This window comes from Zonotrichia albicollis, chromosome 9 (genome assembly GCF_047830755.1).
Source record: "Zonotrichia albicollis isolate bZonAlb1 chromosome 9, bZonAlb1.hap1, whole genome shotgun sequence".
Classification (NCBI taxonomy): domain Eukaryota; kingdom Metazoa; phylum Chordata; class Aves; order Passeriformes; family Passerellidae; genus Zonotrichia; species Zonotrichia albicollis.
The window spans coordinates 25,981,924-25,998,582 of NC_133827.1; the positions used below are offsets into that span (position 1 = coordinate 25,981,924).

The 16,659-nt window shown below is 40.2% G+C and overlaps 1 protein-coding gene across 3 annotated transcripts in view; it reads left to right on the forward strand.

The window, feature by feature from the left end:
* The first annotated feature begins 877 nt into the window (after positions 1-877).
* The window catches only part of NYAP2 (neuronal tyrosine-phosphorylated phosphoinositide-3-kinase adaptor 2), a 134,580-nt gene continuing 118,798 nt past the window's right edge, over positions 878-16,659 (forward strand). Inside the window, exons 1-3 of one of the 3 annotated variants that reach the window (XM_005489312.4) lie at positions 878-987; positions 1,737-2,232; positions 8,764-9,006. In XM_005489312.4, coding sequence (XP_005489369.1) covers positions 8,801-9,006 — 206 coding nt within the window. In that variant the 5' untranslated portion in view covers positions 878-987; positions 1,737-2,232; positions 8,764-8,800. Of the gene's footprint in view, positions 1,638-1,736; positions 2,233-8,763; positions 9,007-16,659 lie in introns of all 3 variants that reach the window. The other 2 variants (XM_014268680.3, XM_005489311.4) reach the window with 2 other exon arrangements.

Consider the following 16,659-nt stretch of genomic DNA (forward strand, 5'->3'; position numbering starts at 1 on the left):
CTTCAGGCTTTGTAACCCTTCCTTTTGAAATGGTCTCTTGGGCATGTCATGAGGAAAATTCACTTCCCTGTTTCATGGGGTTGCAAGAGGTGTACTGGGACATGCACTATTACTACAGTGAAGCGCATGAAATGTATTACCAGTCAATGTGAGAGACAATTTTAGCACCAGGCTTTCTTCAGGCTGTGATTCCAATGCATGAAGGTGCTCACTGTGTTTTTCAATCTGTCTAGTTGGCTATCTTGAATGCTGTTGAACATGGGGTAATGTTGATATTCCAGTTTTGGGGTAGTAAATCTGCAGAGTTCTCCTGTGCTCTGAAGGTGAGGTCTTATTTATGTACCAGCAGAGTTTTTCATGTGAACATGCATTACTTTGAAAGGATTTCATTCCATGACCATAATTTCTATTATTAGTTTTAGGAATAAATTCAACTGTTACTGTAACATCAGAATCAAGATTTATGCTAAAGAAAAATATGCCTGTAACTCAAAGAAAGAATGAAATGTCATTTGACAATGGGATAATGCAATCTCTGCACATTCAGCCATCGCTCCTTTCCCTGGCTTTGGCGCAGGGAGTGAACGCTTTTGCTTTGTGTCCAGGCTGCAGGTTTGGGGGAGAGAAAGCAAAACTGCACATACTCTGCAAGGAGGAGCTATAACACAGATTGATCAGGTTCAGAAGAAAGGAAATGTTTTCTTCCAAACCATTACACAAATTCTGGATGAGCATAAAACTGTGTAGTTTCACCCTGAATGCTTTTCAAACAGAATGCTTCTTTCCAGAGTGTGCATGTCAATATAAGGCAAATGGAATAAATGTCACGCTCAGTCTGTCCGAGCTGCGTAGTTTTGTTCTCGTGCAATGGGAGCAGGTGGTGGGAGGTTGTTTTGATGGGCTGAGAAGCTCCTCCCCTCCTTCCCCAAGCAGCATTCTCATCTGCGTCAGCAGTAATTGTGTGCCTTGCACTGCTTTTCAGTGAGGGTGAGTGCAAAAGATACATCAATGTGAGGTATCAAACCGAGGCTTAGGTGTTGCTTTTAAGTGGCTACTCATTTCCTTGAGCCATAATATGGGCTAAAGGTTAACTACTACATTCTCCGTGGAAGAACAATTTCTCTTTTTTTGGGGGGAAGGGAGAAGGAGGGGGAAAGGGCGTTGTTTCATATTCTTTCCTACCTATAGACTCCATGTGATGTACAGTGTTGCTCATGCAGATTCCTCCCCTCTCCCCCCACTGGATTATTTGCTAATCAGACTTCAGTGCAGTGGCGATAAGGGCGAGACTGTTGCCTAGCTAGGAGGCTGTGCCGCCGCCCGAGCCTCGGCGGCGGGAGCGACGTGGCTGCCGCGCCGGCTCCGGCGCGCCCCAGCTCCGGCGTGCCGCGTGTCCATGGGCCCGGCGCGGCGGAGCTGTCCGAGGTGCTAGGATGCTGGTTGCAGCCGGATTGCAGCGGGAGAGGAGCCCCACAGTCCTGCTGGCACCCGAAGGTAGGCTTGCTCTTTGTTTGAGAATCCCTGATTAATCAGCAGCAGCATCCACGGACACGGGCAGCTGGAGAGAGCAAGCCTGCCTGTAGTCACGGGGGAGAGACAGAGAACGATGCCACGAGCCAGACTGTTTCAGACCTTCTGTAAGTGGCAATGAGCAAGCAAGCATCTTTCCTGCTGCAAGAAGCCATTTGGATAGGATATTTGCTGTTCCTTATATTCCTTTCTTTTTGTCTCCACAGAACATATTCAAATGAGGCACCTTAGAAATCTCTGTGTTAGTGCATATGATGGTGCTGTAATCGTCTGTGTTGTGAAGTGGGTAAAAATCATCCTGTTTCTTCTCTGCTGGACCTCAACGCAGGGTGTTGTTTATACCCTCCCATTATCCGTACCCTGTCCTCTCTGAATGTGGATTTAAAGAAGCAAGCACCTGTCTTTTCTTTCCACTTCATTTTTAAAGCCAAACTTTCCATGCCATTTTAATCGTATGTTAAGAAGATCTGTAACATAACACATTGACTTATAGTGATGTCGAGTTCTACAATCTGGGCAATTCTGCCAACAAGATTTAATGCACTTTAACTGAAGAAAAAACTGAGCCTAACTGAAAATCTGTTTCTTATGGTGCTGAAATATCCCTTCCGACTGCACTGAGATAACCACAGGAAAGGGCTTTTACAGGCAAAAGTCACCTTTGATTATTGCACTTAGCGGTCCCCGTGGACTTGAATTTTGGTACGTACTTGTTTTAATACATCATATGAGCATGCTAATAAATATGGTGCTAATTAGAATGAAAAAAATAACATTACAAAATGAAATAATGAGTTGTCAGAATGCATAGTGATGAGGTTGCATGGATTTTTAGAAGATATTAAGCCATTGCTAAACTAAAAGCTGAAGTCTATTTGACTGGTTTTGTGTACTTCACATGTTGATTGTGCTTGCAATAAAGACATTTTGCAGCTGATTTTTTTTTGTTTGTAAAAAGCACTGTTAAATAATTAAAACCATTCTTTTTGTATTTTCTGATGAATTAATTGAAATAATTTCTAACATCTATGATAGTCACTTATCAGACCCACTGCACCATTAATATTTTACAGCATCTTAACATGATGCTGCTGGTAGTGAAATCTCCATTTCATTTTCTTAAAGAGGAGGAAAAAAATAAGTCCATCAGCAAGAAGCTCGTAATTTCTTCTGAGTCCAAATGCACTCCTATTTGCATAGACAATGTGTGTATATGTCTGCTTATTGTGTGGTTTTATTTCTTGTTGTTATTTATAAGTTGTCTGCATAATAATGGGATGATAAAAAGTCATAATTGCACTTTAGTGCTGGCCATTCTGAATCTAGGTTTGCAATTGTCCAGCATCCACACGTTTAGGAGGAAGCCTTATTTTCCTCTGGGAATAAAGGCGATAGAAGTGCTTTATTGCAAAGTAAACAACAGCTTTAACATCCTGGAGTCATAGAGGAGTCATTGTTAACAAGGACCTTTTTCCTTTTCAAAAGGCACCCTGAAAGAGGGCCAAAGTTCAAGGCCCAGGCTATTTTTTTTAGTTCTTAAAACTATGGGGAACACAGCTTTCCCCTATCAAAGGTAGGACATCTGCAGAAATTGACTATTGCTTTAAACCCATGCAGTAGCAATTTCAGTCTACTGAAGGAGACACTTCTAACCTCTTTAAGTGAAGGGCTCAGCACTGCTTAGCTTTAGTGATTTCACCCAGGTGCTAGAGCTCATGCTGTGCAATACAATGAGCACCAGGTATATAATCTGCAATCCTAGCCAGAATATGAGGCGTATTTTTACTTTCAAATGACAGTAGTGATTCCTCATTTTTCTTTAAATAGCTGCATATGTAGTTGTCAAATGATATGTAGTAGGAAGGTTGCAGCCTATTTCAGAAGGTCTTTCCTCTTTGACATTATAGTTTCTGGCATTACTGTATGTGAAAACAGAAATGTCATTTTATTGTTAAGAATGAGCAGAGAATACATCTCTAAAAGGCATTTCTTAGTAACTTGTCTCATCACATTCACTTGTTTGGATATTTAAAATATCACTTGCTATAAAGCACAGTTAGGATAGGAGACAGAGTTCTGCAAAGTAGTCTCTAGTATATTTTTCCCTCATTAATTTTTTCTTGATTCACTGAAAGTATTTTTTTTTTGCATCCAATACCATTAGGTCCTTATTAGTGCTGCTGTGGTCAGCAGTTTGTAAAAACTGGATACGGCTGGCCTGGCTGCTTTTATTCTTGCAAGAACCTAGAATACAACAGCTCAGACTCGAGGGTTGAATGGCTGGTTATCCCTGTTTGTGCAAAATCCTTCGGATGTAATGAATTTAGTGGAAGGAGTTAAAAGGTAATGAGAAAGCAGATGTTTTTTCAAAGAGAGGAGGCAGTGTTTGGGAGGGAATCAGGCAGTACTGGAGAGGTGTGTAGTAGGCCTTTATACATTTGAGATTGGACTCAGGACTTTGGGCAAACCCACACTTGTTTTTCCATGGTCTCTTCTTCTATGCTAATTTTTTTTTAAAAAAATCTCTCTGGTTTGGAAGAAGGCAATCAGTGCCTTTGTCATTACTTCAAAAAGCTTCTTCAGTTTAATGTCAGCATTGCCAATTTTCAATGCAGCACAGCTGCAGCTTATGGCTGTCAAGCAAGCTGAAAAGCAATGATATTTTGGGGATCCTGATGTGAATAAGAGAGAATGGCATGTCAGAATCTTCACATGTAGCACTGCTTGGATACTGTGATATTCAGCTGATTACTCATATTCTGAAATCAATATTTTTGCACACTGATCATGTGAAAAGGAGGTGGTTTGATCCAAAATGCTGTGTGTGAGGCATCAGAGCAAAGGGTTAGATTAGAAGTAAGGTATGCAAATGTCCTGTGAAACACAATGCACTCTGCTCTCACAGAAATTGTACCTGAATCAATACAATGATCTTTAATTTAGTTATGCAAATATTTTTAGGCAAACCAGGAAAGGGGACTGCTTGCCCTTGCCAGTAAACCAGATGCATTGGCAGGGAAGGGAAAAAAAAATAAAAATCTTTCTTGCTTTTCTCCTCCCGTGCTGACAGCTGAATGTACGAGCTGTGCCAGCACGAGCTCTGGTCTGGGCGTACCTGAAGGGGCAGGTGTCAGTGAGCAAGATGAGTGTGATTGTGGCTTTTTCTCAGTGAGGTTTCACAGAGTGCTAGTCTTTAAGAAGCAAAGTGTACCTGATGGAGAACTCCTTTTTGTGTCCTTGTGCTCAGATGGATTTTCAAAGATGCTCAGTGAACAGTCAGAATCAAGTTCCTCCAAACAATTTTTGTTGACCTCTCAGTATGTTAGCTTCAAACGCTGAACTCCAAGGCTTTTCCTCTGCCCTGTTGTCTCCTTTTGTTCCTTCACAATGAGAAGGGGAAAAGAAAGGAGTGTCTAAAGAATTTCTCAAGTGCTACAACTGTCTGTCAGAATTTTCCAGGACTGCTTGATTTCAGAAAATAAAATGCATTGAAAGCAGCTTGATTACAAATACATAGGTGACTGCATATAGTCCTTGTTACTGGCTAACAAAGTCCCTGACTACAGTGTGCATGTCAGGGATACCAGGACCATGGGGCCTCAGCTTACATGACTTATTTAGCCATTTTCATTTGCACAGTTTTAATAAAATATGAATGTACTCAAACAGAACCCTTGCTTGTGCCTGTATCTGCCCTGGCAAATGGTTAGGAATTGCTCACTGCCTGAGTTTACTATTTATCAGAACCTTTGCTCAAAAGCTGATCAGTGCTGTCCAGCCATTTGCCACGGAGGGGACAGGCAGGCACTGCCATGGGACTCCAGGGGCCGTACGTGTTGATTGCAGCCTGTTGTAGCTACTGAACACATTTTTCAAGGTAACATATTCTCTGAAGTGGCATTAATACCTGTAAGTAAAATTGGTCCTGGTGTGCTGCCCAAGGAATACTAAGACTATAAAAATGTTTACAGTAATTAATTAAGCTTTTTGCTCCTGCTGTTTGCATTTTTAATCCCTGCTTAAGTGTAGCATGCACAACCGTTCACTATTAGTAAACATAGTGAAACTGTAAAATACCACATATACAGGAGGTACAAGGAGTTTGAATCAGAAGATGCTTGCTGCTTGCACAGAGGCTTTTTGGAGTTACTGCCATTAGAGCAGGTTCAAGGTTCTGAAATACCAGTGTGTCCCCTGCTATCCCCAGGAGTACCCCAAACTGAATTAGCTGTCACAAGCACATGAGGGTCAACAGTCACAGGAGGAGTTCAGTTGCTCAGTACTGCTGTGAGATTGGACCCCTGTTAAGACAAAGAAGAGATCTTGATCTATTTAATAAATAGTAAATTTTTGCATGTGTTTAGTAATAAAAAAAAATCTCTAGCAAACCAGAATATAAAGTCTCTCCTCAGTTCATGAAGCAGAAAAGGGGTTTTTTATTTAATTCTTTTGCAACTGGACTGACCTCATACTCCTGTTTAAAAAATAAACATCATAACACAAGGAGATTCAGCACATCCTTAATTCTCAGCTCATTTCTGATCTCTGAAAATAAAGGAAAAAATGAGGGGAAGAAATGCAGTATAGTCACAAAAGGCAATGTAAAGCATATCATGTATCTTGGAGGAAAGTGGAGGAGAACTGCATTTATTGAAACACTGTTGAAGTTATCTTCAGGATAAAATTTCCTATTATATTTCAGAAATAAAACATGGTCACTGTAGCAATCAATGACAATACTGGCATTCAGGTCACTAGGGTGAGATTTCTCTGTTGTGCAGATCTATTTGAATTTCATTCAACATATGCTGAAAAAAAGGTTTTGCTAGAAGTCAAAAATTAAATACACAATAAACTAACCATCTACTGGGGAAACAACCCAGATTTTAACCATCAAAAAGCAGATCTCATTTGAGGAGTTTAGAGAAGGGAGAGTTAGAGTTGTCTGTGCTGTTAGCATTGCTTTTAATCTTGTAGCCTTCATGCTGTAGAGAGAGACTCAGGAAGGGGCTTTGATATCTGGCCTTAGTTTTCTTGATCACCAAGGTTAGGAATTAGTCTGAAATTATGTCTGCTGAAGAATCATAACATTCATGGAGTCTATTCAGCTCACTGCCAGCCTTCCAACATCCTCCTGTGCAGACAGTGTGCTACTTATGGTGAATATATAGAATTGCTGAATGCATATCCCAGCCCAGCAGAGTTCCAGCCAGCTCCACTGTCAGAGCTGTGTCAAATGGCATGCAGGCACATTGGGATGCACTAAGACCTCCTTCACTGCATTTACCCTGCAGGGATTTGTAGGAGATGGTTATACCCATGCTTAAAAATGCTTAAAGATGGCTTCAGCGACCCTCAACATCAGCCTTATTTTCATGTTCAGGCTTAGTTGTTAGAAAAGGTTGTTCTTGGAAGGCAGGAGAAGTAATAGGAGAAAACCCTTTGCATCCTCTGAGTCTTTATGATTTTAACAGTTGTGTTACCATTGTATAGAAATAACTTTGATATGCAGGCACGAGAGAAAAAAGGAAAATTATCAGTGTGCTTTTAAAGTATTTAGTGCCTGAAACTAGCTGCTTGTTCTTGCCATTGTCACTTCAAAAGTTCCCCCCGATCAAAACAGGGGGATAACATTCAAGGGCAGAAATATATTTCTCTACTCTTTTCATCCCTTGTATTTTCAGAGTCAGGGCCCAGATCTGAAGGCCCTGAGTGGATGTATAGAATCCTTAGGATTGTTTAATATTTTTTTTTAACCAGTGCCAGCCTAGATCAGAATTTTACTGCTCCAGTTATGTAATAAATATTAGAAATATGACAGTGTAGTAAGAAATAGGGGAAAGATTTGTGTCACTGGTTCCACAGGAACCCTCCTCCTAAAATCTGTGTGCAGACAGGATTCTTATTGCCTATTCAATAAGATCCTTTCTAGCTGTAGTGTTGGCATGTTCTGAGGCTGATTCCGAGAAGCCACGCCATCCTTCTTCAGGGAAGGGAGGAATGCTGTAGCAGTGAATAAGCAAAGGTGCCTTAGAGAGCTGAGTTCAGCTGCCAGCTCTGCCAACAAGGCACTCAGAGACTCCTGCACCAACTCCCTGCCTGGGGGATGAGGGCTTCTCAAGGGGCTGTGTGCAGGTAATGCCATTCAAGCTTGTAATGCTTCTGGACCTTACAATAATCAGTATTTAAAATAAGATGGAACAGTCCTATTTTTTTAACTTCTATTTTAGTGGTCTAATAAGTTTTATCTAGTCCTATCCAGCACAGACTTTAGAGATAGACAGTCTGTCTCTTGAAATTCTACCTTGCCTTTATTCTCCTGTAGTATTTACCAATGTGTTTATACACACCAGAGCTCTTGCAACTCCCAGGAGTTCTGTTGATGAATGGAAAACCTTTGGGGCCTTTCTGAAGAGTTTTTAGGCTGCCTGCCACAGACCCAGGAATGACCCAAGGGTCTAAGTATTTCTGCTCCAAGGTGTTTACCTGGGGATGCTGCACACCCCAGTGTCTGTCATACCTCTGGAATACAGATTCTTGGAGAGCTCAAGGGTCTGTTCTGAAGGTCCCAGCTCAGCTGGGCATTCCTGTCCATTCTTGGAGCTTCAAGATGCTGAGCAACAGACGATCAGGACTCATGGGTTCATATTACAGTAATAAGAAATACAGGAAAATATTTCACAATATTTCTTTCTGAATTTTGAGCCTGAAGAATGCTTTTAACTTTTTTTGTTTCAAAAAATGGAACAATACTTTTTACCTGAACTTTAGAATATCCTGCAGATATTAGGAACTTTTTCTGGTAGTCAGAATAGGATTTTATTTTCCAGTAATCTGCTCTGTTGCAGCCTTATCTAAACTGTAAAAGAGGACCTCTTGTCCTGTGATGGAACCTTCTCAGTTCAATTCAAACGGAGATTCAGGATGGCAGTGTTTATGCAACCGTTGGGTACTAGGAAATGGAAAGGGGTGGAAGGAAAGGTTTTTGGGATTTAAAGAGTGTAATTTTTTGGATCTTCATTGTCTGAAAGAAGAGATTCTTGGTTTTGTCTCCTCTTGTCTCAAGTAATGTTGTTCTGTCCTCTGAATTGCTTTGTTTATTATCCTTTAAATGGGAAAGTCTGAAAAATTGTCTCTTACAGAGATGTTAATTACAACTGACATGATCTTGCTGTCATAAACCATAAGCTATTTTCCTACTGATTAAGGTATTATGTGTTTTTCAACCTGCAGGAAACGTTGCTTTCCTTTGTTCATTATCTCCTGCAAGATGATGAGTTCTAATCAGGAGGAGGTCACTTTGGGCGCTTTTCTCCAGTATATTGAAGATATGGGGATGAAGGCCTATGATGGCTTGGTTATACAGAATGCATCAGACATTGCTCGAGAGAATGATCGCATGAGGAATGAAACAAACCTGGCTTACTTGAAAGAAAAGAGTGAAAAACGCCGAAAACAAGAAGAAGCAATAAAACGGTAAATATTTTGATAAAAAGATGAGTGGTCTGGCAGAGTAATGAAAAGCAAGGGATTTAGATATGGTAAATATGTGTAGAGCAGTTGATTTCAAAGAAGCTTGTGGGCAAAAGCAGTACAGACCATTGGCCTCTGTCAGGCCTCTAACACATGTGATTTACATTGTGTAGACAGAGCTTGAGCAGCATGTGTGGCTTCTTGAGCAGGTGTGATTTGTAACAAAAAGTTTGGGTGCTTGGAATAGATGTAGATCTAGTGACAAATGGGTTGTCATCCTCTTAGTGCTTTTAGATGAACAGTTTATAATTTGTGCAAAAATGTATTTGTGTGTGAGCAAGACAGGGACAGTCTCACAGGTCAAAATAGACTCTTCTTGAACTGATGTTTTAAATCTGGTAAATTTTCAAAGCCTTCTCACTGGTGTCTGAGGTTTGTTTCAAAAAACCGTCTATTATTTACATTTCCCTTTCAATTCTGTGATCTCTGAAGTCAGTAACAATATTGCAATCACTTACAGGAAAATGGATCAAGCCCCTGATGGGCAGAACCCTATAACAGCTCTTCTTGAACAATTCCATTGATTTTAATTGACAGTTAATGAGAGGAGCACTTGCATGACCTGGCCACTTGTGCCAGTGGATATCAATGAAATCTCTGTAGCCTCTTGGAGAGAAAAAGAAGGTTGAATGGAATAGATATAAATATTTATTGCATACACATTTTCCAGTACAAAAAATTGTTTTTCTAGATGTGAGGCAAAATTCTGTAATAGAGGTAAATCCTCCATCCAAATCCTTGACATTTATGTGAATGGATGGCTTGAACATAAACTCATAGGAGGTCCTTTGAATCTTTTCCCCCAGCATGAATCTTCTGTATTTCATTTTAAGTGATTAAATTTTATGCTATGTCTTGGGTACTGTACACCCAGGTATAACAGACATGCTGTGCTGTGAACGCTTGAGCAACGCCTTGGTAGTCTGATAATTTTGATGGAACATTGAAAGGAAAAGAGCTGCACACACAGTTTGAGAGAGGAGGGAGATGAAGGAATTTAAAGCAAAAATATGGCTACTTTATGCTCCAGGAAGTGGAACTATTTGGATTGTCAGTTATAAGAATAATGTGAAATTAGGGTGAATACAGCCAATTAGGCTGTACTCTGGCTAATCTGCTTGCATGTACTTTTATATGTGCGACCATAAAGGTTACTAAGTACCAGAACAGATTTTGTTATGAATAGGTTTCTTGGGACATGAGAGAGTAACTTTTGGACTACCTGTTTCTTTATAGTCCTCTAGCCAAGTTTCTCTACAACATTTGAATAGTAGTGACAGTATTTCCTACAATGCGGTTGGTTTGTGTGGTTTTGTTCATTGATCTTGGCAAAGTGATTTGATGAAGAGCTCTGGAGAAGTACAGATGATTTAGGGCTGAGCCAAACCATGAAATTCTTGCCCACACTCAACTGAGATCAATGAGAACAGAATATTTATCCTCTGTCACAGAGCCAGAAGACAGGAGGTAGAGGACCTACCAACAGAGTGGGCTTATTAGAGGAACAGCATGTATTTGTATGTGGTTTGGAGATAACATTTCCTAGTACAGTGCTCTTCTGTGGGAAACTGTTTGCAGTGATCCCCTCTGATCCTTCCCTGTAGGCACACAGTTTGTGGTGATTGGGATGGGGCTGGGCTGAGCCTCATCCCCAATGGGCACAGCTGTGAGAAGCAGGTGAGCAGCACTGACAGCAATGAGCCATGGAGTGCCCAGGGGCACTGACCAACCACCAAAGGGAACAGAGGGCACACAGGTGCAGTGCATTAACAGTGAGGGGCACACAGGTGCAGTGCATTAACAGTGAGGGGCACACAGGTGCAGTGCATCAACAGGAGGGGATAAAAGGCTGGGCTAAAGAATGAGAAGGGCAGTTGCTTGCAGCCTTCTGAAGTGGCCTGCTGTTACTCTATGTGGGCAGAAGCCTGAAGCCTTCTGATGAGGTAAGGTGTTACTGTGTATGGGAGAATGCTTAAAGCTTTCTGAAATTGTGTGGTGACACTCTGTCATGGCTATCTCCACTGGGGCATGTGCTGTGACACCTCCCCACTTGGCTTATCTCGATAATGCTGAAGGGGGGAATAATGTCTGATTGAGGAAACAATGTAGGAAAATACCTCAGGAAATCTTGAAAAGCACTTTCTTTAAGTCTTTTTTCTTTCTTCCTTGTAAACTTGGAGAGGTAAAAAGAGATACTTGAGATCAACCTTTGGTTGGAAAAACTAAAAGCAATGGCAAACCATGGTTCCTTTAGTCAAGTCAGGTAATGTCCCTTCATGTCTGAAGTCACTTAGGCTGATTGCAATTGAGTTGGCTCTCTCTAGTAACCTCCAGGGATTCATCCAAGACCGTGTTGTCTATTGAAATGCAGCAGTCAGGAAAGGGAAAGTAGGATCACTGATTTCTTCTTTGTTCTGTACTATATTCTTTATGTCTTTACCTTGTCTTGGTGGGTATTTCTATTATCCCTAATTCCTGAGAGCGTGGCCTAGATAGCAAGTGGTGCACATGTGCAGTGGTAACTGCTACCAGTCTGGAGACTCCCAGTAGCTGAAAATAATCTCCTTAGCAACAAGGGAGCCATCCCCTGTGATTAACTGCAGGTAGATTTTTGGGAAGGAGAGGGCCTTCCCACAAATACTCTTCTTTTGCATGTGAGAATCAAAATAAAGCAGCCAAAAGCCTTTGGCACCTGCAGAGAATTACCTGCTAGTCCAATTATTGAATTATTTACAAGCTATTCAATTTTAGTGTTCAGACGGCCTCTATTAGAAGAAGGCTGTTTGTGTATATTCACAAGACAATAATGAGTAATACTTTGTCTAATAAAGTGGTGGTATTCACACACAACACTATTGAGAAGCAGCTGTTATTTACCTAAATCATCTCATAACTATGCTGAATGACTGAAGTTCATTGAAATGCATTAGTCTGAGCAGTTTGAAACAAGAACTGAAAAATGACCTTAAAAAATTTGTTTGATTGTGCACTTTGCTTTCCAAAGGATACATTGGTCTGTGTTTCTTCAGTAGCACTGATATACCTTCAGTGTGATTGCTGTCTCATGGTGTCTGGCTCTGATAGGTTAATTGTGGGGAAAAATGTATGGATCCATTGTACATTGCAGGATAAACACAGCGTATTGGATTGGGAAAAATAACAGCAACTAGGCTTTGTCTAATCTTGCTGGGCTGAGTCAGCTGATCTGATCTGAATTTCTGACCTAATTTTAGTATGGTTCTTAGCGCTCATGCAGAGAAAACAAGGTTAATGTGCTGATTAGTAGCTGAGAGTAAGGCACAATAAATATGTAGGTATATAGGACCTAACGTATACATGATTTTTCTTCCATCTTTTATTCATCTGGTCTAATTACATGATCATTGTCTATTGAGGGAGCTGTGTCCATATTAAGAGAAGGTACTGGCATATTGCCCACAGAGCCTATAAATTGCAAATAAAGTTATGGAGCAGTATCATTTTCACTGGCATGGGACATACATTTGACATGATACAATATCAGCTGTAGGCAGCATTTCTGGCAACAAAAGGTAGATTTGCCTCAGCTGTCATGGATGCCAGAAAAAAAGGTGAGCATTTGGAGTTTATACAGGGCATCTGTTGGAATTAGCAATTGCTTTCTGACTCATCCATAACTGACAAGCACATATTTAGATAAGTTATTAATGTTTTGTGTGGATACTTCACCAATGTTTTCCCTTTTTACTTGCACAAATACAAAAGCTTGGTAAGAAACAAATAATGAACCCTCCTTCTCTGAAGGCTCGGATATGTTGAATAAATCAGAGTGCTTCTATTTTTTTGTGCATCATTCAAGTTATTGTCAGGGAAGGAGTTTTCACTTGTAACACTGTGAAGATGTGACTTCTCTACTATAAAGCTGGTGGTATCAGTGGGCATGAATTTCTGCCTGCCAAATCCTGGACTTAGTCATCAAAATATTTACTTCTAATGGTTTCCCTTACTTGTAGCTTGTTCCCAGGACCTAAATGCTTTATGGAAAGCCTTGCTTGTGCTTGTATCCAGACAGATGCTGTCAAGAGGAGGAGCTTTTAGGGGCACTGTTGTGTGCTAAAGCTAGCAGAAATGGGCCAGCCAGACAGTGGCAGAGTTAAGCTCTTGTAGTAAAGAAGGAATTGTAATGAACAGCTGTTATCATAACCTCTCCTTTCTTTGGCAAACCAAGTACTGAAGACTGACCCATCAGCAAAAGTAAGATCATATTTTTCTCTTGCTTTTTTTTCTGCTTTGAAATGATCATGGAAGTAATTGAATTCAGGTATTATCTTTCTGTAGTTTTCTGTCATTCCTATCCTTAGTTTCCCTTGTGAACAAGATGTAAATTATGTGTCCTTTAGCTAAAAGTTGTGTTATCAAGTGTGGGTGACAGCAAGAAAATATAAAAAGATTTCTATGCATGGGATTATTCACTGCCAAAAGCTCTGTTCAGCTGAGAAAATGTGTGTAATCTTAGACTACATGGACATGCTGAAGAGCTTTTACCAAAGTATTTTTACCAGAATAAAAAATAGCCTAAAATAATTTCATTATAGAATTAATTTTTATGATTTTGTCTTGAAATCAGAACAATACTTTAGGTGAAAGTATTTTCTATTTTTCTGAACATCTGTCTGTAGTTGAAATTCGGGGTAGTAAGCTGTGCCTTTCTAAATTTGCAGGAATAATTATGCTTGCTAGATTACAGTATGCTTATAGCCTGACCTGAAAAGAAATGATGAAGGAAGTGCATTAAATATTAGGCGTCATGGTGAGAGCGTCAGCTGAAATACCTGTAAACAAATTGTTGAGATATTATACATTACAAACTTGTTAACCCATTGTTTTTGTCTCAGTGTGTTGATACAAGTTGTGGAGGTTTATTTTTGTAGTTTTTTGTTTGTTTGGGTTTGTTTGTTTTGAGGCATTTCTATTTGTTTTTGTTTTAAATTCAAATCTGAGTTCACTTGGTGAATGTCATTTCTGGATATGAGGTCAGTGGTACGTGCTCCTTTGATCAAAAGGTTTGTGCTATGAGGAAGCTTAACTGGGGCACTGTTGTTTTCTTTATCTTTCTCCTGGACATGTTGCATGCTCATTTCATCCTAGATTAAGTTATTGCTCTGATACCACTTTTATGGTGGAAATGGCTGATGAGGTGTGATAGAGACTAATTTTTCTATGATTTTAAAACCTTTTTCTCATGAAAATATCCTGGGGTATCTTTTGTAATTGGTTCAATGTAGAAAGGGTAACATTAATAGTTTTTTTTCATCAAGAGTAAGAAAAATGGTTGTGAAGTGACTGACCTCCAAATGTATTTTTGTTGCTTTTATAAGTAAACAGATGTGATGATCTAGCCAACAAATCCTCCCTTCCAAATGCTCATATCCATATGGCTGCCTGTGTTATTGCCACACAAAATAAACAACAGACACAATGCAAACTATTTTATATTGCTGTTATTCTGAGAAGTTTTATTTTAGAACAGTCATGTGATTAATATCATTTAAAATTTACCATAGAGGCTGATATCCAGCCTCACAATCCAAAAGACCAAGGAAATAAACCAGAAATCATTATCAGTTTCCTATCTAAATCTCGATGTTATTTTCACAAACTTCCCTTTTAGGGCTTCTGCCTACAACTTTTACTTCTCAGGAAGTTTACATGGTCTCCTTCCCTTCACTGTTCCACTAATTGCTCAAACTGATCCACTATGGTGAGTGCATTTTTTTTCTCTCAGGATTCATCTGCTCTGTTTAAAAGCACATTAGTAGTGTGGAGTCATAGAGAGCCTGGAAGGCTTCTAAAGGGATTCCAGTCCCCTATTCTTGTTAAAACCCAGTGGAAGTGTCTGGAAGCTGTTGGCACTCACAGAGCTGCCTGAGCTCCTGTGTCAGTGGGTGAGCTGGCCTGGCTCTGAGCCCCCCTGGGTGTGTGCTCCCATCAGGCTGAGTCACCCTGGAGGTGTGCTGTGCCGCTGGACACAGCCCTTGGCTCACTGCTGCTGAGAGAGACTGGCACTCTGGGTATTAATGGACAGCTTGTAGCCATTTGTTCCCACTTCTATTTCCAGTCTCTTCTCTCACTATCTTTTGATTACTCATCAACTACAGGATATAGTTAAAATTATCCTGCATTTCCGCTAACCCAAAAGGCCTCTCAGCAGGAGAGATGCATGTAGAGCTGTAGAAATAGACATATTTTGCATGATCCTGTAGAGTTCTGGTGGTGCCATTATATGGAATCAAAGGTTTGCATTTGTTTGGAAAATATCTTCAAGTATGTTACAAAATTGCAAAGAGTAAAGCAGAATTTAATTAAAACTGTTGTTATGAAGACCGGATAAAAAAAAAGGAAGACTGTTTTCAAGCATGCCCAGATGAATTTTTTTAACTGTTTCAGGATGGACTTCATTAATGGAGGAATACATTCAGTAATACAGCACAATTCACACGCAAACAAAAAGCATAGATCTGTCTCAAGTTTTCCAGTTACAAAAAGTGCTCCATGTTGAAGTTCATTAACCCCTGACAAAGTCTGTAATTGCCTCTGACCCAAGTTTAAAGCACATGTTGCAACCCGGAGGACAGATACTTGAACAAAAAACATGTAAAAAGAAATCTTACAGCCCATTGTAGTGAAATTGCAGCTAGCTATGGTCCTAGACACGGGGAACACAAGCCCCAGTCTGAGAGCCTAGCAGAGCTGATGCCTTGTGCCAGCATTAGAATAGTAAGAGCGAATCTTTCTGCATCTTCAGGAAAATCCATCATTAAACAATAACTGTTCATAAAGTTGAAGAAAAACAAATGTTTCCTTTGAGCAAAATAGCTCAGTTCATTGCTCTTTTCAGGGCCGTGAATCACAGCTGTATTTGGCTGGATTTAATATTAATAAAGATTGCTTTAAGCCCCATCCAGCTGGCAGGCATCTGTGCCCTTTGCATGTTCTCCTCAGCACCCTCCTGACAGGCTATGCAGACTTTTATTTATTTATTTATATTCTTTCAGAGGGAAATATGCATGATAATTGATTATTTAATTGGGATGTTTATTTCCTTAGCCAGAAGTAGAGAGTCTGTTCTTGGGTGTGTCCCTGGAAAAAGAGAATGTAACAGAAGCATCAGATGAAGGGCATCTTGTTGTCAAGTTATGCTGTATCAGTGGCTAAAATTTGTATGCAAAGAGAAGTATGTATGTGCACTATTAGATTTTTGTGTGATTGGATTAAAATAGGAGCAAGAAGAGATTAGAGAAGAAATGGATTGCAGAGACATTATTAGCTGTGGGTTTTATAGTTAATTTGAGAATGCTTTTACTTTTCCTTCTGGCTTTCTACTCTAATTAAAGTTGCAATCTTAAGTAAAGTCAGCTAAAAATATATACAAAAGCAAATAAATGCACAAAGCCCTCAACACAAAAAGCCCCCCCACGACACCAACAACAAAAAAAGACTTTTGTGTGGTGTATCCTGAGCTCAGGGCTCCCTTCAGGAAGAGTAGAGCCCTGCTGGGCTGGGGCAGGTGCTGCAGCCCCCTGTGAGCTGCCAGGAGCCTGGGAATGGGCAGAGAGA